This window comes from Pundamilia nyererei, unplaced genomic scaffold, assembly GCF_000239375.1.
Source record: "Pundamilia nyererei isolate P.nyererei 1_Seehausen unplaced genomic scaffold, PunNye1.0 scaffold00073, whole genome shotgun sequence".
NCBI lineage: Eukaryota > Metazoa > Chordata > Actinopteri > Cichliformes > Cichlidae > Pundamilia > Pundamilia nyererei.
Window position 1 is genome coordinate 2459175 of NW_005187474.1, and position 23134 is coordinate 2482308.

Consider the following 23134-nt stretch of genomic DNA (forward strand, 5'->3'; position numbering starts at 1 on the left):
TATATATATATATATATAGACATGCATGCATCTGATTGGTATTAAGATTGTAATATTTCTGGTCTTGGAAGGATGGCTTGCACTGAAATGCACCTATATGCCTAAATTCATTAAGTTTCTGCCATGTGATTGGCTAGATATTTGAGTTAACCATCACTTGAACAGGTGTACCTATTAAAGTGTCTGGTTAATCTGTATATGAAATAAGCGTATTTTGTGCTTTTCATGCAATTATCAGCAAATACGAGGATAAACTTGGAATAAAGAACTGATTTCTTAAAATCAGTCCTCTATGGGCCTCCTGTTATCAGTGACTGGTTATGACTTATGGATGGTTGGTTGCATGTGAGGTTAAGCAGAAATGTTTTATTATTTTCAAAAGTAAAAAAAAATAAATAAAAGGGTGAACGAGAAGAATCTACTAGTTCCTACCTTGAGGAAATGCTTGCTACAGCTTGCATCAACACACCATGTAAACTTTACCACAATCTTGGCAGAAGAAATAAGGAAATGATGTCTTCTGTCTGTACTACAGTAAAGCATGACACATCAATAAATCTATAGATAGTAATACCATCAGAAACGTTTTACCCCTAGTTGTTTCAACTTGACTTAATGGTTTTACTGTAATATTTACATTGTATTCTCTGATCCACCGACAGATTTCGGGCCACTTTAGGTTATTGTAATGTCTGTGTGAGCAGACGTGGTCCCGGAGAATTCAGAGGTGCTGAATAATAGTCGGGGACCTGCTTTGCTGATCCAGTAACATAAGGGTACAGGACTATTTTGGCTCTACAGCTGTGGCCACTATCTGCGATAACAGTGCTGGAAGCCCTGTGTGAAAGCAGGTCATCGGGCAGCAGGGTGATTTCAGAGGCGCGGTATTTAGGGCAGGAAGGAGAAATTGGCCTGCTGTAAGGAGGAAGCATCAAACTGGATTTGCAAAGTGCCTTTCGCAGGTGTTAAGATGAGGTGTCACAGTGATATCCTGCTACAACTCAACAGATTCAGCGTGTTTTAAGAATGTGATCTAAAACAAGTTTTCCCAAAATTAAACCTTAAATGAAACCAATTTAAGTGATTGACACATGGAAGCATCAACAAAAACAATGACTGCCATGCCAACTTTATGAATGTGATAGACCTTCATTGTTTGTGAGATCTGTTCTTAAAATGTCTTTAAAACTACATAAAAAAAAAAAGCGTCTGGTATTAATATGATGCATGCAGTTAGTTTACAGTGTCGTTTCTTCCCTGTTTGTGTAGGTACGAAAGCATATAAATGATCTTTATGAAGACTTACGAGATGGACATAACCTGATCTCGCTGTTGGAGGTTTTGTCTGGAGATACACTGGTGAGTTCATGTTTTTCTGTTACTCTGGTCATAAACACTGACAGTGTTTTGGTACTTGTGGATCCAGTTGAATTCTTAGCCTGAGGAGTTTCCTATGAGACCAGTCTTACAAACCCATTCAGATTCTCATTTGACTTTAATAAACAGAGTGCGAGAACTGTTCTTTTTCCCATGGGGCACTATGTCATACCATCTCATAACTGATGCACTGGCCCTTCCCTCTTCTTACTCACATGGCTTATTGTGGGAGGGAGGGATTCTTGGGAGAAAACCATCCAATCACTTTTTGTATCCACCAAAACCCACTCATCAAAATCCCACTTTTAATGAATTTTCCTCTCTGTCTTCTCTGTGACATCAATGCAACTTCCTCATGTGGTCATTCTTTTAATTTTTTGAGCTGTTCTACTCAGTCTAAGCTGAATGTGAGCAGTAGAGTATGTCTTTTGTTTTTTACATTCACATTTTGTTACTTGTTTATTTGTGATAGTAGTAGCAGTATTACTTCTCAAGTTGTGCCAAGCTCATGTGGGATTTGATATAACATTTAAGTAGTCTGTCATTCAGAAATGTAAACTCTAAATTAGCTCTGTGGTTGCCCACTGTGGTTTCTGACACATTAATTGGAGCACTTAACAAACTTGCTAACAAGCTTTTTCGCCCTCTAACTCCTGAGGCTGCTTTTAAAACAAGTGATATAAAATGTTGCATCACAGCTCAGAGGAATAATCACTTTACTTTCAATGCTTCACTCAAAACAACTAAAAAACAGTCTCTACCCTCATGAGCACGAAGCAATAATTTAGAGTAAAATGCATGTGAAATAAATAAAATTGAAGGTTCATTTATGAAAACAATTAATTATTAAAGAGGATACACTTGGTTTAAACTGATGTATGCTAAACACGTCAATTTAATTTGACAATATGCATTAAATTTAATATTTTTTATTTGACTTTATATATACGATGTAAAATCTTTTTAAGTGGGCAGAATTGCATTGAAAAAATATAAACAGTTAAAGTCAAAGCATTGGGATTTCTTTAGCAACACTTTGCTGAAGCCACTTTCTGTCATGCAAAACCTGGAATGACCAGGAAGTGAAACTGAGATAGATTTTTTTTCCCCCAACATCACCAGTCACATTGTTTTTTTAAATTTGTGTTTCTGACCAGCATTTTAAAATATGTTAATCTGCAGTATCGAGTAGTCGTGCTGTGAAAATGTATACTCAAACAAAACTGAAAGTAAAAACTATGTAGCTGCAATGCTTTGCTCCTGAAGTACTGCATGTTTTCAGTATTGAAGTATTTCATTCATCTGTTAACCTGTTAATCCTTTCCTCCGAAGTACGTTCAGATATTTTTTGTGCATACTGTAGTACATGTCAGTGTTAATATGTTGCTAGTCTGTATATTTAGACTGCATGTAGTCCCATGCAAGGAATCCCAGCAGTTATTCCCCGTTAGTATGACTAACTTTCATCCTCCTGCATATCTGTTTTCTGTTTACATCCCACTTTCCTCCTCCTCTGTTCTCCACTCCTTGACTTGTTTCTGTCCACTGTCTAACTTCCTTATGATTTGGCCGCTGTGTGTGTCCATGTCTTCCTCTTCTTCCCCATGTGTTGCCTTTTCGATGATAAGCCAAGGGAGCGTGATTTTCTGAAGACTTTGCGGTTGGTGAGTGGGACAGACGCATGCGCAGTTGAGCAGCATGGAGACACGGTGGATGATGATAAGGGGGTACGTGTGGCTTGCCCTCCCACCCCCTTTAGTAACAAACTAATTCAGGGCGTGCTGTGACCAGTTAACAGAAGCACAGACACAATCCCACTATAGGATTTGTGCTTACTGTAGTCTAAAATACTTGCTTTAGCAGGGACGAATTTTACAACTTGGCCATTTTATTTTTCCTTCTATGAAGCACTTTGTTTCATAGTCACCTCTTTTCATGAGCACATTATAGAATTTCGTTCATATTATAATGTGATACTGATGGCACAGAAAAAATGTGCCCTTGATCCAAAGACCCAGGCTTTTTAATTTTCAGTTTTTGTTCCTGTTAAAAAAAGACAGAGCGATTTGGCTCACTGATCTTGCAAAATCATTAAAAAGATTCAATAAAATATGACAGAAGCTGTCCATGAAGCTTGGGTCTTTATACTCATTTCACTAGCTTTGCACATCATTAGTCATACAGTCAAAACTCTTCAGTCTTGCGTGATGATCTGGACATTTTTCATATGCTGCTTTTGAGAAGAAGGCTTCAAAAGGGGAACTGAGTACCATTCACTACCCAAATGGGGTTTATATTTATGGTGTCATTTCATCGTTACTAAACAAAACAAGGTAGCTGAATGCAGTGCAAGTCTTTAGCTGCTGCTGCATCCTGGCTTGAATGCATTTTCCATTTCATGACCTCATTCAGTGGCCCCTGACTATTCACAAGCATCTGCCGCAAGTGATCATATTATGCAACTTTCTGTGATGATTTGAAGACAGACATGCAAATAATATTGATTTATTCAGGTCATAGCTAAGGAAGCGTGATTTGTTATGACATGTTCAGGTGGTAATGGTGGAAAATGTTCTAAGACGGTACGTGATATGTAGCATATCTTCTTTAGGGAGATGGCCACTGTTGTTGTGCAAAGAGCTTTTGTGTGTTTGCTCTTTTATGCCATCTTACCAGAATAGTGGGTAAGAACCTTAGACGCATGTCCTGTTTCCTCCATGTCATTTGTATTGTTTTAAAATGTGTCCTTTAACATTGAGAAGATCCTGATTTGCACACATGGCTCCCTTTCCCTTTTTATGTCCACAGCCTCGGGAAAGAGGGAGGATGCGCTTCCACAGACTCCAGAATGTACAGATAGCGCTGGACTATTTAAAGAGGCGGCAGGTAAGGAATAGTGACTGGAGTAATTTCACCAATATTGCCACACACTCTTTAAATTATACACCATCAGCTTGACTATTGGAAATCAGCTTGCATACAAAGCTGAAAAAACAGCTGAAAGTTTCCATAAAAAGTAGCTGTAATTTTTATACTTTGATTTGGTAATGAATTAGAGTTAGATCCAAATGTTTTTGGCCAATTATGCTTTTATTTTGGTCATTTGACCTCTGTATTCCACCACAGTGAATTTTAAATAAAACAGTTAATATCTGATATAAATGCAGGCTTTCAGCTTCAATTCAGGGGGTATTACAAAAGCACTGCATTAACTGTTTAGGAAAGCAGTTTTTATGGACAACCCCCCATTTTCAGAGGCTCATAATTAATTGTTTAGTGGTTAGACATGTTCTCTCATTATTCCAGATAAAGCATCTGGCATTAATTCCAGATTTTGAGCTGGAGCTTTGCAGCTGTTCACTCTAAATCTCGATAGGAGTCCCGTGGAGGCCGTCATTTGGCTGAAAACCCAAAATGAGCCAACTAGAGAGATATCTAAGATTTTAGGAGTGGCCAAGTCAATAATCTGGTACCTTCTTAGAAAGGAACGGACTGACCTGCTCAGAACCAACAAAAGGTCTGCACAGAAGACAACAAAAGTAGAATATAACACAAATCTTTATTTGTTTATGAAAATCAGCTTCTTAATATCTAACCATGTCGAGCCCACATTCTTGAGGAGGTAGGTGTATCATTACCAGATTTTGCATTTAAGAGACCCTTTCATAAATAGAAATACAGTGGGTTTGCAACAAAGTGGAAGCCACTGGGTGCTCTCAAGAAACAAGAAGGGCAGATTAGAAACAGCCAGAGCCACAAGTGAAACCAAGATTAATTTTTACCAGCGTGATGGGAAGAGAAAAGTATGGAGAAGGAGAGAAATGGCCTTGGAGCATTTCACCTCATCTATCAAACATGATATAGAATATATCATCGGATGGGAGTCTATGACTGCCACTGGAACTGGGTCACTAGTGCTTATTGATGCTGTGACTGCTGATAGATGTAGTAGGAAGAACTGTGTACAGAAATGTACTTTCTGCTCAGATTCAGACAAATGCTACAAAACCGACAGACAGAGCTTCACAGTACAAATGGTTAATGACCCAAAGCACACTACCAAACCAAACCAGGCTCTCTCAAGGAAAAAGAAATGGCATATTCTTTAATGACAAATGAGTCACCTGATCTCACCCCAAGAGAGCATAATTTTCAGATGTGAGACCCACAAGGAAGCAGCAGCTGAATGTTGCTGCAGTAATGGCCTAGCAGAGCACCTCATAGGAGGAAACAGTCTTTGGTGACATCTATGGGTTTTAGACTTCAGACAGTCATTGACTACAAAGGATTTTCATTCAGCTACTAAAAACAGCCCTTGCAACGCTTTGTGAAACCCCTTGAATTGAAACTGAATGTCTGCATTTCAGTTACATTGTCATTTGATTACAATTTGATTAATGTGCAGTAAAATTGTTGTGTTGGTGTACAGAGGCAACATTAATTAACTGTCTCATGCCCTCAAGAACCTATGGATTTAAGTACACATGAAGGCTTACAAATGGTTTACACAAATATATCAGTTCATGTTTAGGGGTAGCTATCTGTTTGTTTATACAGCAAAAAAGCTGATATCTGGGTTCAAGCAGGTTCTCAGACACTGCCACCATCAGACACAGCTGGATTCATGGCATTTTTCTGTTTCCTTACAAAAAATTCATGAAACATGAACAGTAATAGCAGCATTTAAGGAGCGCTGACTGCAAATCCCAACAGTGGGATTTCAGAGAGCTTTGATTGCATCCCCCTCCCCCACCATGCTCAGGATGAGAAGATGAAGGCAGCCTGGTTGAGCCACAGCCAGATGTGACGTAAGGCTCGAGACAAAGGATTCATAGATTGCAACAAATGAGTTGTCCTATTGTTTTGCCTCAGTACATACCAGACACATGATGCAACTTCTGTAGTCATAGCATGTAAACTGTCCAAACTGAACTTTGATTGATTACAGCTGTTACAGATGATCTGATGGGCAGTGGAGGAGTTCCTTATTAAATGCTATAATATCTAACCGTGGTCAGACTATTTTAGTTTTTTAGTAGTTTCCTGCTTTATTTGAAGGGGGTGTTTAAAAAGTGCACTTTTTTCATTATATTATGTTATAAAACGTTTAATTACTACAAAACATTAACGAGCTCCCCTCAGTGCCACACTGTGATTATGGTAACGATCTTCCCTAGCACAATACAATAGCGACTGTGCCCTCTTGTGGTGGTTGTGGAATGACATGCATAATATCAAAGAGGAAAACTCATTGTTAGTGCTTAAAGGTGAATATATATATAAAAAAAAGAAGAAGCAGGCTATGACTACTTAAATAAGTCTGCATGTGCTAAATTTGCATTTCCATCTACCAGGTCAAACTTGTAAATATAAGAAATGATGACATCACAGACGGCAACCCAAAACTGACGCTGGGATTGATCTGGACCATAATTCTGCACTTTCAGGTCAGTCTTGCACTCCAGTTATTTTTGTCACCCTCATGCTTTTAATTGCCAAGTAATTAAGATCTTTGCATCCTCTGCTTTTGAATGTCTTGTGTTGGGCTAAATGAGGTCAGATGTTTTAAAATTAGTTAACGACATTACTTGGGTGTTTCTGTTTTTAACCACAAGGTGTCAAAGTTGTGCAGCATTTGTTATGCTGAGTTTAGTGAAGGACATTATTCATGTTTTCAGCGTTGCCATAGCACTATAGCACCATAGGGGTCCAGTTTAGCTTTCCTATTAAATTTGTATGATTAACTTGCTGGATTGCCCAATAGTACAAGAGTTTAATGAATTTTCTAAAGGCTAAAGTGAAGGAGACTGCTACATTTTCATAAGCACCCCTACTGGCCAAAGCCATGCCTCTAATAAAAAACTGACAGATCCCTTTAAAAAGTAAAGTGTAGAGACAACGGGTCAGAACCTACAGACACCCAGTCTGTACTTTTATAATACTGAAGAGGTGTTACTGGTACAGAAGACGAAGAAAACGTGTATTTTAATGGCTGCAGAAGCTAACAGCTTAAAATGTTTTCAAGAGTTATAAACGCAGTAACACAAAAAGAATCAACTATTAACTTCATCTAACCTTGGACCGTCTTATTCTGCTGGATAAAAAGGCGCAACAGTTTGTGGTGACATAGGTCCTTGTTACCGTGGTTAGTTTTGATAAGTAACTTAGCGACAGTATTTACTTAGATCATACCTAAGTAAACACTTGTGAAAAAGTACTTCGTAACTGTTGTCGTAAGAAAATAACAAACTACATTCGCTGTTTCATGCAAACGTGTGGGAAAAGCAGCATGGACATTTAGAAAAGCCTGATGCTTTGAAGGATTTATCTGTCTAGTCTGATGTAAAAACACAGCATCCTGTACATGAATTTAAGCCATGTAAAGTGGAGACTGTAGGTGTGTGTGGGTATGTTATTTGTTGGAAGGCTGTTTGCTTGATATAAACATCAGCCTTACTGATATTATGATTCCTGAGGAACATACTTAAGGACACTACAAAAATATCCAAAAATGTTTACAAGTTAGACGAAAAATAACCGCTTATTGATTTCATATATATTTATTACTTTAGCCATTTTTTCTTGATGCCTTTTAAGTTTCTTGAAACCCCTCTCTGGATTTCATGGTGGTCATATCCACTGCGATGAAAGCATCTGCCATCACAAGGCCCGTCTTCCACTGTTGGGATGCACCAAAGAGAAACTGTGTCCCCTCTCAGGCCCTGGAAAATCATCCTGTTGGGCATATACACTGGAAGTTCATCACTGTCACATTTGGTAGATGAATTGCTGTAGCCAAAGCGTGACCCAAGCACCTTTCTAACTTCTTGATGTTCACTGGGCAGTAGGTTCCCCCCAGCCACAGTCCTGGCCCAGCCACCGCAACAGACCGCCACTTGCAAATAACCCTTCTTTCCAAGATCATCATCTCACCACGATCATCAAGACGACACCCATAATGATCATCTGGCCTGTGCACTTGATGTGTGAAGTGCTTCGTCACAGCTTGGCTTTGCTTAGACACAAAGCTGTTTATGAGCACAGAGATGATGTGACAAGTTGTTACAGACACAGTTGATTCATTTGTAATTAAGTTTGTTAATATTTTAAACATAGTAAAAAAAAAAGGCCATTCCTTTTGATAAGAATGAGTTCTTACCCCTTCTGAAGCTGGTTTGCCAAGTGCCATACCCTCCATCAAGCCCATCATCAACATTCATCTCTCTGGGCTTTTTTCTGTCTTTCTTGGCAATTTACTTTAGTTCATGTTTAATTCATATCCAGTTGTAACATCAGATGGCTCCTAGCAGCCTAAAGGGCCTTTAAGGAATATTAAATGTCTAAACAAAAGGGAAATTACTGAAAAAGATAATTTTTTTAATGTTCTCAGTATCTCGGGAATGTTTGTGCACACATTGGTACGACTAAGCATTAATGTGCATTAACAAAAAAAGCTTTGGGGTATCGTGTGCTCTAGAGTTGGTTATATTTCCTCCTGAATGCTCTCAAAAATATTCTTTCACTGAACAGTGGCACATTATGCCAAGCGAGCTAGTCTGCATGTGCGTGCCAGAAGAATGTGAGTGTCCACCCAGTATGCAGTCTTCTTCTGAAGTCTAACAGCATGCAGAAACTTCACCCATCTCAATTTCTTTTGTTAGATTAATTGTGCTTTTGGCACGTGGCAGTTGTGAGTCAGAAGAAAAATATTGCAAAAATAATTCTGTGTCTTACAGGCGTATAGCGTTAATAGAACAAACATCTGTCTGACTAGCCCTGAGTGAATTAATGGAGGAAAAGTAGCTGATATAATTTTGCTTGGACATGCTGACAGGTAGCGTCTGTGAGGATGCCAACACCTGCTGCTGTCGGTCTCACGCAAGCCCTTAAGCTGTGGATGTGGCAGCGAGGGGCCTGTTTCTTCTTGATTTAAAAAGGATACAAGGGTACTTCAGGAGAGAACTTGAGCTTTACTGAAAGTGTACAGCTTTGGTTTTTATTAAATGTCACAGCTGATAGCACACTGGCATGTATGAACTCAACACTACTTTTATATTGCATGAAAACAAAGGGTTGTTTCCATGACACGCTTTTCTTATACCTGCAGGCTACTTTATTATGACTTATGCAAATATTTGACTTCAGTTAACTCGTTATGTCGCTCTTCATTGTTTATTCCTGTGTGTGCAAGAGGTTTCCTTGCTACACAAAGCCGATGATATTCCTATTCTCAAAATGGTGCGCACTATATTTATCTTTATTTTTTTTACCTGTGACATGGGGAACTAGTACAATATTAATTTTAGTGTGGAGGGCTAGATGCCGCTGGCATGACAAAGTACTGCTGCTGCTGACTGAACCAGTTTGTTTTACCCTAATGAAGTATCACTCTTTCCATGTGTGCTGTCATTTACCTAACACACACACACATACACACACACGCACACACACATTGATGAGTGATTCATTCATGTTTTATTTCATTCACTATAGAGCTTACCATTAAAAAAAAATCCAAATGCTAACACACTCTTTTGAAGATATTAGCATGTTTACTGTCAGATGTATGAACATAGGCTAATACTGCAGCTTGGCCAACGTAGTTGTCTCATGAGGTGAACGTGAGAAGAAGCAGGAGTGATCGGCAGTTTGGACTGTGCTGGCTGTCAGGTGACTTTGACCTTCAGGGACTCGTTTAAATGTTACTCTCAAAGCTATTTTAAGCTTTTCCCTCATTTTTTCTGCAGTGCGTTTGTCCCGCTCTTTCTCAGACAGTGTTTTAAGTGTCCAGTGTTATATAATTCTTTGAATTGCTAGAAGAGTTTTATGCGGTGAATCATTTCTCGGGCACAGCATTTGCCCCCATGTGAACTGCTGCCATGGTGATCAGCTGAGATCATATTGTTTGGTTAAACCATTGGACTTACGCCCAACCTCTGGCTCAGCCATTGTGCAGAGTTTGAGCGATAGACAAAGTGAAAGCACTATGTTGTCCGGCTCGGATCTGCCTGAGCTTGTTCTGCTCTTTGTGGCCTATGTATGTTGCTGTTTTTCAAAGCCGTTCTGACTCGTCGCATTAAACGGAACTTTAAACTTGTTGAACCAAATTCTCAAGCAGCATAGCTCGCGGTTTTCTACTGGCATGCACTTTCAGTTTGAGATCCTTCTCCTCTTACCCAAAGAAACATTATGGCATTACATAAATATTAGGACAGGAAAGAGGCGGCTATCATATGCGTGTTTACTGTTTTGTTGCAACAGACTTGTCATCCTGAAACAGGTCTATCCACGACTCTTTTTCATTCCTGCTCTGAGGGCTACCAGCACACGTCTGTGTGTGCATTTATGGTGTTTGTGCTGGATTATCAAAGCCAGAGAAATGTTTCAAAGGTCAAAAAAGATTCCAGTGTCAGAGGAGAGACGCATGAGAGAGCAAGTGAGAAATGCAGAGTGAGAGAGACAGAGAGAGCGAGGGGCTGACCGGTTCTCCGCAGTCAACAAAAGGACGGAGGCAGCTCTGCTCTGAGTGGAGCCAGCTTTATGTCTGGCTGCCCTGCTAAGCGCTGCTTACGGTGCTCTACTTGCAAAGCTGTCAATGGCTTCATGTCGATGGGATCCTGCTGTTTTAGATTGAGTAGAGCTTACTGGATACTTCGCCTGAAAACTGGTCGCTGTTTGGAGCTTAACATTGTGGATGTTTAGGACGCCATATGATTTACAGCCATGGGAAACACCTGTGGTTGTGTTCGGGGTCCGAAAGAGGAATATTATTTGGACCCCAAAAGGGCTCCTTTGAGACCTGAATCCAAAGATCTTAAAGGTCGCCGCTATTTTCAGAGGAAAAAGAGGAAATCGGAAGACTTAAAGCCTGCTGGATCTCTCAGAAGTCCTGAAAGTGAGACTTTTGTTACAACCAAAGCAATCTGCAGTGGTGGAGAGTGTAAAAATGACCCAGATGGCAACACAGGAGAAAACCAAACCGAGCTGGATGAGCCATCAGGAGTGGCCAAACCTCTATCTAGGCAAGACAGCATCAGCAAAGGTGTTTATGTTGGAGAAATACCAGTTCTGATCCTTCGGGATGGTCAGACTCAACCTCTTGCCACAAGGTTAACGTGCAGGTTGGAAAAGTTTTCTACAAACCAGGCAGATGGTGACAGAAGGAGGTCCTCTGTGGAAGAGAAGCTCCATGGTGTCAGCACTACTTCCAAAGGTGTCCCGGCTAAGGAGGGTTTGCTTGTAAAGAAGCTTCTACAACGCCAGTTAAGGAGGGCGGTTAGCTTTGGAGCAGTGGAGCACACGCTACGGACACTAAGGGGTAATGACAGACCTGGAAGTGAGGAAACCTTTGCCAAGATTATATGGGGCTCTCAAGCACACCGAAGGAGGAGACGGAGGGCCTACACCTGCTCTGGTTACGTAGAACATGCTCCAGCTCTGGCCAAATGTATTTCCAGCGAACACGAGGTAAACCAAGAAACCATGTGCTATTTGTAGGCGGTACAGGGGTAAATCATGTAGATTAGGGAGAAGTCTGATACTGTAACAGTGCAATGGTGGTGTCCAAGTACATGATAGATGATAAAATAGGTCACTCTGCATTGTTAAAAGCTTTTTGTAGACACAATAACTAAAGATCACGTAAGAGAAAACGATTTGAAAACCATTTAGGTCACATAATCACATTAGCTAAGAACTATTGTTTTGAACTGAGAAGAATATACTGTAATAGAATAATTCATTATACGTGTATGTTTTTGTATATTTCATATAGAACATTTTTGATTTGTATTACAAAAATTCATATTATACTGATGATCAGTACATACAGTACACAATATTTTAACAGTATTTCAAAAATAGTTTATAAATATGGAAAAAACAGTGAAAATAAGCTCATAATTGTTGTTTTACCATTTGTGAATGAGTGAAAGCATTTTGTATAAATGTGTTTTAATGTGCGACTATTCTGCACTCATCTCAATGCTTAGAGAGGAGATTCAGTATCTGTACTTGTGTACCTGAGATTCACTGATTCAATGCAAATCTAATATTTTGGTCCAAACTTTTGTGTGTTTGTTCTATATAAGGCACATCTATAGATCTCCTTATAGACTGAACAGTTTATAATATTACTGTTATTACATCTAAGAGTTGAGATGTATATGATTCATTTTTGCTTTGCTCAGTTGGCAGATGACTTTATCTTGAAGTATGGGAGCTATTTCTAGTGTCATGCTTCTTCGAAACTTGTTTGTCATTATTCTTCCTCCTTCAAACAAAATCTACAAACTCCTGTTGATGTTATCTGCGTTAGCTGGCTAACACTATCAGGGAATGCTGAGAATCATTCAAATTTATCTTCATCTTCATCTCTTTTGGTCATTAGCAGCAACTTATGGTGAAACAGAGAAGAGAGAAAACTGTAGTTCTCCACAGAGTAAAGTTTGGTAGGAGATAAAGTAAATATCTGTGGTGCATTATCAATTGGCTGTTTGGGAGGAAGTGTCAGATATGTGACAAAAGTATTTGCGCTTTCATATTTAACTTTGTATTCACGTATGCAACAAAAAAACTGTAACCTCAAACCATTTTGCAACTCAGTCACATCAGTAGTTTTTGGCACTTTTTTCCCCATTTGTTTACAAAAATAAACAAAGAAACCATATCAGAAAAATAGTTACTCAGATTTTGCTTTTGGATATTTAACAGCTCAATTATTAATTTGTATTTTTACATATTTTTATTATAATATTGTAGCTTCAGTGGGTTATGGAGGCTAAAATGTGCAAAAGTAAATGATATAGTGATTCACCCTGAAATGCATCTCTGCTGATGATCCACCAAATTGCTGTTAGTCTTATTAAATTTCCTTTACCCTTGTGTTGTGTTGTGGTATGGATGCCACAGTCATATGAAGGCATTCAGTTAAATTAATGAAGTTAATCAGATTAAGCTCTTTAACACTTCTATTTTTCACTTTGAAGAAAGCTGTGGTTACCCTGGCTTGTCTGTAATAATCCCTGGTTGGGAAGTTTGACTTACCACCACAATCATAATTAAGTCAGATCTATACTCAAGTGAAGATTGATATTTTGATTTGCAGTCATTTATATTTGGTGGCATGTTCTGGGAAATCAAAGCCCTTTCACGTGTATACATGCAAACAGGAGACAGAAGCAGCAAGTCCTCAGCACAGAACATGGCATCAGTGACAGATATGAGATTCTCAATGTGAAAGCTGGAGCTGGGTTGCAAAGCAGCTTGCAGATGAGCATGTAAGTGCTCTAGCAGCCTAAACAGTCTGATTTCCTGTATGTTGGATAGTGAGTTTTATATTGATATCAGATAAGCAATCAGCTGATGTGGACTGGCATTGAGATCAGCTGATCTGCTGGAATTGTGGCTATAATATAATAATAATAATAATAATAGTATAACTGTTGCATAATTGTGCCCGATTGTGCTCACTATATATGGTTTCCGTTTAAAGCATAAAAGGACTAAAGTGGTGTCCAGTTAAACAGAGGTTTATACATCGCTGTATTTTATTCATGTGTATGTTAAGGATTTTGTTGTTCTTTTTTTGCCATGTTTTTTGTTGTTGTCACCATGTTCCCTACCTGAATAGATTTACTGATCAACTGACTGATGATTTACTGAACTGACTGCAGTTCATTCTGTAAAAAAACCACAGTCTGTGATTTTTCTGCTTTATGTGTAAAGCCTTTCTCTCATGCATAATGTTTCCATACTTTCGGCTACTTGGTATCTGTGTTCCACAAAAACAAACTCCTAGAAAGTTTTGAACCAAAGTTAAAGAGATTTTCCAGATATGAAAATAAACTTTAAAGCTAGTGCACCAACCACACATTTTTAATACACGTTATAAACACTCAGCTGTAAAATCAACCTGTGACGTGGCAGTGTTTGCTTCACGTCATTATACCATACTGAAGCTGTATAGTGTGCTGTAAAACTATTGGATAATTTATTATGCAACTCTGTCTCACGTTGCTGGTATGTTGCAGACATTTTCAGCAAACTTTTTCATGTTAATCAAATCAAAACTAAAACTTTCCTTATAGAGTTGAGTATCCTCACTGTGAGCGAGTTATCAGGCACGCAGGTGTCGATCCAGCAGTCATTTAAGTTACAGCCATTGGTGTTGCTGTTCTTGCATGCCCTTCCCCTCATATTAATAATAATAATAATAATAATAATAATAATATAATGCACTTTCAAATAAATTGCTATTTGAAGGTAAAAATGGGAAATAAATAAAAACAATACAGTTAAAAACAGATAAAACAAAAGAGAACAGCAATAAGAACCAGTAAAAACTTTAGGCATAAGATTAAGACCAGCAGGATAGAGTGAACAAGCTGGTCTTTAACTTAGCTTAAGTTAAAGATGGGGCACGAAAAGAAAAAGCACGCTGCCCAGTAGTTCTTCTTCTGGCTTTGGGAACTTTTGGAAGGCCAGGGGCCTGAGATTGGAGAGGATGGGATGGAACACAGAGGTGCAAAAGGTCAGAGAAACATGAAGGTGCCAGACCATTTAAAGCCCATTATAAAACAGGCAAATCAGTGAAGGTAAAGTTTTAATGCCACAGAGCAGTGCATCGCAAGTTTATGTGTTTGATTTGATGTCTTTGAACCCTCAGGCGTGGAAGTCATGCCAGTTCATTTCTGCGTTTTGTTTTTTTGTTTTGCCTTGCGGCAGATCTCGGAGATCCATGTGACGGGAGAGTCCGAGGACATGACAGCCAAGGAGAGACTGCTGCTCTGGTCCAAGCAGACGACAGAGGGCTACGTAGGTGTGCGATGTGAAAATTTCACAACCTCGTGGAGGGATGGGAGGCTATTTAATGCCCTTATTCACAAATACAGGTACTATAACAAACACACACACAACACAGCATGTTTTTGCAGAACAATAGTGCTTTTGGTTTTCTTTTGATTTATTCAAAAAATGCAGCTAATATGGACATCACTGCTTGAGTTTATTTTTATACCTTTAATTGCCCTATCCTTACAGTAATACACCGTGTGTACCTTACCTCTACCTACCTCTGCCTCTTTCTATTACAGACCGGACCTTGTAGACATGAGCCGTGTGTCAACACAGACCAACCGATCAAATTTAGAAGACGCATTTTGTGTAGCTGAACAGCTGGGGGTGGCCAGACTACTGGATCCTGAGGGTAAGAGTCACATACAGAGTCATTCAAATCATGAAAAATAACTCTCAGAGTGCAGCTTGCTCTTGTTTGCTGTCATTCGTGACCCCTCGGTTTGTACGTTTCTCATCAGATGTTGACGTCCAGTCTCCTGATGAAAAATCAGTCATCACCTACGTCTCAACACTGTACGATGCCTTCCCCAAAGTACCCGATGGAGTTGAAGGAGTTAATCCTAATGTAAGTTAAGCGACTTCAACGAGTCCAAGTTAAAAGGTTAAGAAATCCCTTATTTCTCATGATTCTTCTTCTCTTACAAACAGGACGTTGATATCAAATGGGTGGAGTACCAGAACATGATCAAATACCTCAGCCAGTGGATCAAACACAATGTGGCCATAATGTCAAGTAGATCATTCCCCAATAACCCTGTAGAACTCAAGGTATGGCACCACAACAAGATGAGCTCCAGTTATCCCGTTTTACACTGTGTTTGGAATGTAGGCATATCTGTATATCTGAAAGGTAAAGGATAATTGCAATTTAATGCTCAACTTAAAGCGATGCTAATGATGTGAGAGAGCAGCTGCATCCGTTTGCTGCATGAGAGATTATTATGCAGGGGGTACAGAAAAGTGATCGGACACTTTTAAATAAGTTGTTTTTTATGTAATCTTCTCTTTATTTTACAGGCACTTTATACACAATATCTTCAATTCAAAGAACATGAAATCCCACAAAAAGAAAATGAGAAAACAAAAATCAAAAATCTCTACAAAATGCTTGAGGTACACATGTGCACGATTGGATTACACATTTCCTGCATTTATGGTCTTACACACTACAGCGATAATAAGTGTGCCGGCGTTGTCCCTGACAGATGTGGATCGAGTTTGGACGTCTTCAGTTACCCCCAGGTCATCATCCGAATGATGTGGAGAAGGAATGGGGTAAACTAATTGTCGCCATGCTGGAAAGAGAGAAGAGCCTGAGGCCAGAGGTGGAAAGGTAGGTGTGCACTTTTTCTGCCCAGGCTCATCCTAATGTGATTTAAGGTCTCATCTTTATAGTCTCTATAAACAAATTTATTTATGACTTTATGGTTTTAATGGGCAGAAGAAATTAACTCTGCTAATGTGTAGGCGCATAAGTCAATGTAGTGGGTATTTAATATGACAAACTGTGTGTGTGTGTTGGAGGTCACATGCAGAAATCAAACCATCACTGATGAGCTGCTTTTCTTTAAAAAAAAGGATAAACATGAAGACACATGCTAAGTGAGTCTGCAAAATATTTTCTGAGGGTGGCGTGAGGAGAGTGCTTCGGTGTCGTATTGCAAGCCTGCTAATGGCTTTAATGAAACCAGACACCGATGGTCAGTGTAGCATGTCGGAGAGTGATTTGCCTCATTAAAGCAGAAATCCCCCAACTGATCTAAGATCTCGTTTAAATGATATATTTCAGCTCAGGTTTACAGCCAAAGTGCATGCTATGCATATGATGAGGATGGGCTACATTCTGCTTGAATAATGAAGTGCAAAGTCAGCAGCACAAAAACAAATCTCGATTATCTTGATTCATGGATTACTTTGAAACTGCTCATTCAGTCCTGTGTGGCAAAAATTTGCAAATGCAATCAACATAAGTTTGTATGTTTATGTCAAAGTGTGAACCGACGCAGCGACTCGTTTTCTTTGGCGAAGGCTTTCAAGTATTTGAACCCCATCTGTTGTTTGCTTTACAGTGTAGCTGGTATTTCTATGGAAACTCACACATCACCTTCCCAAATTCCCTATGAATGATGGTCGTTTAGACAAGTTTACATATCAATTCCTTCCTCCATGGTCTATAAACACATCATATTTACTGCATTATTTCAGGGTGTGGTGAAAACTGGCAGAAACAGCAATTACAGCAGTTTGGCTGTCCTCCAAACAGACTCAGTTCTGACAACGCTGGACTGTCTCAACCTGCCGTTTAATTTTTATTCCCCGAGGGCGGCATAGTATTTCAGGGTGGGAGTTTGTACTCGCTCCACACCTGGCTGTGACACTATAAATATGAGCAAGTTGAAAACAGCTCCCTCAGTTCGGTCTGCGAATGCTTTCATCGAGCTGTCGAATTTGGAGCCCGATATTGTTTCGGGGGATGGTTAGGATGAAAAACAGTGATTTTGTCTGCAGTAGGAGTTTTGCATTGTAAAGTAAGATGGCTTATTTAAGCGGGAGCAACAGTAGTTTCACCAGCTACGGCTCTGGTGACACCGTCTACTCTGAGCCTTTACAGATTAACAGCTCAGTGTTTCTCAATAACAACATTGCCTATGGATCCAGGTGAGCACACTGTGTGACAACTCGAATTTTTTTTTTTGGGGGGGGGAGTTAGACATTTTGACTTTAAACAAGTAAAAACAAGTAAAATAACTTTCCATCTTTGTTTTTTTAGGCTTGAAATGTTGCAGCAGATTGCCAACAGGGTTCAGCGGGACTGTGTTAACGGCGAGGACAAGCTTGCACTGGCGAGAACGGCCCTGCAGTCTGTAAGCATGCACTCTCAGTTTAATACTCCAGCAAGCTGTGATAAAATAGCAATGAGTTGGAAGTCCTTTCTTTTTCTTTTCAAAGGATGCAAAACGTCTTGAGTCTGGTATTCAGTTCCTAAATGAAGCTGAGATCGCTGGCTACCTGTTGGAGTGTGAGAATATTCTCAGACAACAAGTAGTGGATATCCAGATTCTCCTGGATGGAAAATTCCCATTTGCAGATCAGCTTGTCCAAAGGTACAAAGTACATCCTTCTGTATAAATAAAACACTGAAATTTCCTCATGTCATTAAAAAAATATGTCTCAAATTGTCATCTGCTTCTATACAGGGTGTCAAAACTCCGCGATAATCTTCTAGCCCTGAGAGCCGAATGCTCCTCTGTGTACAGCAAAGGCCGCACCCTGACAACAGAGCAAACCAAAATGATGATCTCAGGCATCACACAGAGTCTGAACTCTGGCTTCTCCCAGAGCATTAACACTAACCTGACACCAGCCCTTACTCCTGCACTCACCCCAGGGGGAATAGGTACCCCTGGGTCCACCTTCACCTCCAGCCTTACGCCGTGCCTCACCCCATCCTTGACTCCTGCCTTGACCCCGAGTCTGCAGCCTGCATCAGTCCAGAGCTACTTGGGGGGCGGTGGTGACATGGTCCCAGGTAGCCTCAGGCATTTGAAAAACATGCAGATCCGGAAGCCCTTACTGAAATCCTCACTGGCAGACCCCAGCTTGACAGAAGAAGAGGTCAACATGAAGTTTGTTCAGGACCTTCTAAACTGGGTAGAAGAGATGCAGGTGAGCATCTCTGATTTATAACTTGGTGTGGGTTTATTTTAAGGCACTTAAAATGAGATGCTGAGTATTTGTGTTGAGTTTTTTTTCTGTTGTTAAGATGGAGCTGGAGCGTTCAGAGTGGGGATCTGATATGCCAAGTGTGAAAATGAATTTAGATAACCACAAAAATGTACACAGAGTGATCGAAGAATTCCAAATGAGTCTTAAAGAAGCCAAAATAAGTGAAGTAAGTATTTCTTGCAGTTGCATAAATTTTTGTTAGCTGTGTTAGAACCCCCCCCCCAAAAAAAAATAAATAAATAAATAAATAAATAAAATAAACATGTTTTTCTTTTCTCAGATTCAGATGACGATGCCTTTAAAGCTCAGCTTTTCAGACAAACTGAACAAACTGGAAAAGCAGTATGAACGACTCTTGGTGGGAGATTTGTCGAGCTTAATATGAATGGCTTAATATGAATATGAATGGCTTAATATGAATGGCTTTCCAATAAATACTACAACTGCTTACGTGCTTGTTTTTGTCTGACTCGCCCGTCTCTTTCAGAGCTCATCCAGGGAGCGGCAAAGCCACCTGGAGAGCCTGCATGACTTTGTATCACAGGCAACTCAAGAGCTCATCTGGCTGAACGAGAAGGAGGAAGAGGAGGTTGCCTTTGACTGGAGCGATCGCAACATTAACATCTCCAAAAAAAGGGATTACCACGCTGTAAGTCTTTGCTTGTTGAAGCTAGTAAAACCTTCCATCAACAACGATTTGGCTTTCTAGTTTTTGCTTACGTTATACGTCCATTTATTTAATGAGGCACCATTCGCATCAAAAGGAACTGGGGCTTGAATGTTTAGCTTTAAACTTAAAATCAGTGAGACGGGATATGAGATTTTGTTAGATGATGGACTAACTGGTTTTATGCCGTGGCAGAATGCCAGTGATGCTCAGCTTAATGTCTTAATACAGGACCTGATGAGGGAGCTGGATGAAAAGGAGGAAGCCATCAAGTCTGTGCAGGACAAGGCAGAGCGCCTTATGCTCAAGAACCACCCAGCCAGGCTAACTATTGAAGTAAGCCCTTTGTGTTCTTTGTGCATCCTCAATATGACAATTAAGAATCCAAATTTTGGACTAGCAGCAGTGACTCCACCCTGCATTCATCTTTCACAGCGATTACAAGATTATAAAGTCCTGATTCAACTTGTAATTTTCCAGTTATGATGCCAAGATATGTATGTATTTTTTTAATCTGAAAAAATTAATGTTGGGGTTTCTTTTTAAGGCATACAAAGCTGCAATGCAGACCCAGTGGAGCTGGATTTTACAGCTCTGCTCATGTGTCGAACAACATCTCAAGGAGAATGCCATTTATTTTGAGGTGAGTTGCTGCCGTGGACTGTTTCAGCGAATGCAGCAAAGTGTTTGCCACATCTAATTCAACTCTCTTTCCCTCACTGTACAGTTTTTCAGTGATGCCAAAGAGTCCATGGATTACCTGAAAAATTTGCAGGATTCGATTCAAAGAAAGTACAGCTGTGATCGAACAAGTAGCCTACACAGACTGGAGGATCTCATTCAGGAGTCCATGGTAAAATGACAGAAAGATATGAAGTGTGTGTGCATTTAAAGGCGAAATGAAGAAAACACATTTTTTTGTGGGTTTCTGTGTCCTTAGGACGAGAAAGAGCAGCTCCTTCAGTACCGCAGCACTGTGGCTGGGCTGGTGGGCAGGGCTAAAAATATTGTGCAGCTCAAGCCCAGAAACCCTGAAAATCCACTAAGATCCTCCATCCCTGTTAAAGCGATCTGTGATTATCGTCAGATAGAGGTACTATTATTGGTGCCGTGAATCACCACATTTAATCTCGGTTTATATAAAACATTTATAGTAAATCAGTTACGGTTTGTCAACTCTTTCAGATTACCATTTATAAAGAGGACGAGTGCGTACTGGCCAGTAACTCTCACCGGGCTAAGTGGAAAGTCATCAACCCAGCAGGTAATGAGGCGATGGTTCCCTCTGTTTGCTTCACTGTCCCTCCACCCAACAAAGAGGCCGTTGATATGGCTTCAAGGTGAGTTGGTAGGATGCTAAGTTTCCTACATTTCCCCAATAGTAATCTTTTTCACAAATTTCATTGACGCAGCAAATAATATTAATAATACAACCTTTGCTTCTGCAGAACTGAGCAGTTATATCAGAACGTCCTGGCACTGTGGCACCACTCCCACGTCAACATGAAGAGTGTGGTGTCTTGGCATTATCTAATGGCTGACATTCAAGCCATCCGCAACTGGAATGCGGCTTCAGTATGTCGGAGTTTGTTTTTTCAGACTGCAGTCAGTCGAGCTTTTCTTTTGACGATCATTTGTGATAATCACGCTTCAGTTTGATAACGATCATTCTAAGGAAAATGCCAGTTTGTGTTATTTACACTTGTTTTTATTTGTTTGACTGTTTTGCTCTCATCACTCCAGATAAAGACCATGTTGCCAGGTGAGCATCAGCAGGTCTTGAGCAACCTGCAGTCCCACTTTGATGAGTTCCTGGAAGACAGCGAGGAGTCAAAGGTATTCACTATGGCGGACTGCGCGCAGCTCGAGAGAGACGTGGCGGCGTGTAAGGAGTACTACCAGGAACTGCTCAGATCCGCAGAGAGAGGCAAGGCTCAAATCTCCCTTCCCCTTCTGCGTAACAACGAGCAGCTTGTGTACATTGTACAAAACACAGCAAAGGGAAACACATGGCTGTTAAGCCTTTTAAGCCTTAAGTTAATACCTATTGGAATTACTCTGATTTTGCTGTGAATGTAAATACTGCACTGATATGCCGTTAAAGTGTTATGTGTAGTCATGAATTTTAATTTTGGGAAAATTTGAAGAATATTTGTTCCGCTGTGTTGATACATATGCACATGGGCAGTATTCACATATACAGTATAAAATATTTGCATTTCCTTTTAAAAGATTTTTTTTTCTCAATGCACTAGTCATAATTTTCTCATTTTGGGACTGACTCCACCTCAGCAGCATACAAAGTTCAGTGGATTGAGCTCCATTGCATCAGACCTTACTTGACCTTATAGCATAATAAGGGTGCCACCTAGAGGCAGTCAGTTTAAACTGCAGTATTTTGGGGTTTAAATTATTTTCCTTTGGATGATTTTCAAAATAACGCAAAGTTTTATATTTATTACTCTCAAAAAGAAAAATGCAACCAAGCTGTCAGTATTTTTAATAGACTTTGATCCTTTTCTGTTACACAGAGGAACACGAGGAGTCGATGTACAATCATTACATCTCGGAAATACGCAACTTCCGTATGCATCTGGAGGCCCATGAAAAACACCTGATCAGGCAAATACGCTCACCCCTGGAAAGAGATGACCTGGAGCAGAGTCTGCAGCGTATCACAGAGCACGAGGTACACATTGCAATACTCATTTATGATACTCGAGAACTTCGCTGTTGCTGTCAGTTTAAATCATCCCCCCGCCCTCATCTGCTCTCGCAGAGGAAGACGGCAGAGCTGAATAAGCTGAAGGAGGATCTGGATGCCATGAAGGAGAAGTGCGAGCTGTTCCTCAGACAGGCCGCGGGTTCTCCGTCTGTGGCAACGCTTTCATCTGAGCTCACAGTCCTCATTCAGAGCATGAGCCAAGTGTACTCCATGTCTTCCATTTATATGGACAAGTAAGAGTTTCCCTTCATTGTAATTAGGTAATTCATTTATATGTATGTTTGTAATACAAAAGAATATTAGAACTAAAGACCTTTTTCTTCTATTGCAGATTAAAAACTGTGAGTTTAGTGGTGAAACACAGTCAGAGTGCAGAGGCGCTTGTTAAGGCCTATGAGTCCAAACTCTACGAAGAAGATGCCATGAACCCTGATGTCAAATCCATTGAAAATGTCATTTCCACACTAAAGGTGTTACACCAACATGATACAGTATTTCACCAACACACCCAGTGTTTTGACTTCACTTGTTAACCATTCCTGCTTCTGCACACAGCACTGGCGGACAGAGATTGATGAGAGACAGGAGTCATTCCACGACATGGAGGATGAGCTGCAGAAGGCGCGACTCATCAGTGACCGCATGTTTAAAGCGCACAACGAGCGCGACTTTGACCTCGACTGGCACAAAGAAAAGGCGGATCAGTTGAGCGAGAGGTGGCAGAACATCCACTCGCAGATCGAAAGCAGGTTTGGCTTTTTTCATTTATTCATTCTGAATTA

General features: G+C 40.1%; 1 protein-coding gene and 1 long non-coding RNA gene across 6 annotated transcripts in view; one reads left to right on the top strand and one right to left on the bottom strand.

Moving 5' to 3' along the window:
• The window catches only part of dst (dystonin), a 101994-nt gene that overhangs the window by 22822 nt on the left and 56038 nt on the right, over positions 1–23134 (top strand). For 2 of the 5 annotated variants that reach the window (XM_013911843.1, XM_013911845.1), the window contains 27 exons: positions 1270–1359; positions 3006–3041; positions 4186–4263; positions 6732–6824; positions 15103–15269; positions 15471–15583; positions 15693–15799; positions 15883–16002; positions 16252–16347; positions 16440–16567; positions 18005–18098; positions 18184–18338; positions 18432–18900; positions 18998–19126; positions 19241–19318; positions 19448–19609; positions 19859–19963; positions 20175–20270; positions 20355–20480; positions 20568–20720; positions 20813–20967; positions 21076–21202; positions 21371–21554; positions 22159–22316; positions 22407–22585; positions 22684–22822; positions 22908–23101. In XM_013911843.1, the coding sequence (XP_013767297.1) occupies positions 1270–1359; positions 3006–3041; positions 4186–4263; positions 6732–6824; positions 15103–15269; positions 15471–15583; positions 15693–15799; positions 15883–16002; positions 16252–16347; positions 16440–16567; positions 18005–18098; positions 18184–18338; positions 18432–18900; positions 18998–19126; positions 19241–19318; positions 19448–19609; positions 19859–19963; positions 20175–20270; positions 20355–20480; positions 20568–20720; positions 20813–20967; positions 21076–21202; positions 21371–21554; positions 22159–22316; positions 22407–22585; positions 22684–22822; positions 22908–23101 (3731 nt within the window). The other 3 variants (XM_013911846.1, XM_013911847.1, XM_013911844.1) reach the window with 3 other exon arrangements.
• LOC102207418 (uncharacterized) lies at positions 7955–8643 on the bottom strand. The gene is made up of 3 exons (XR_311838.1): positions 8537–8643; positions 8193–8405; positions 7955–8112 (listed from the first exon to the last, which is right to left on the bottom strand). It is a non-coding gene; the product is annotated as an uncharacterized LOC102207418 (long non-coding RNA).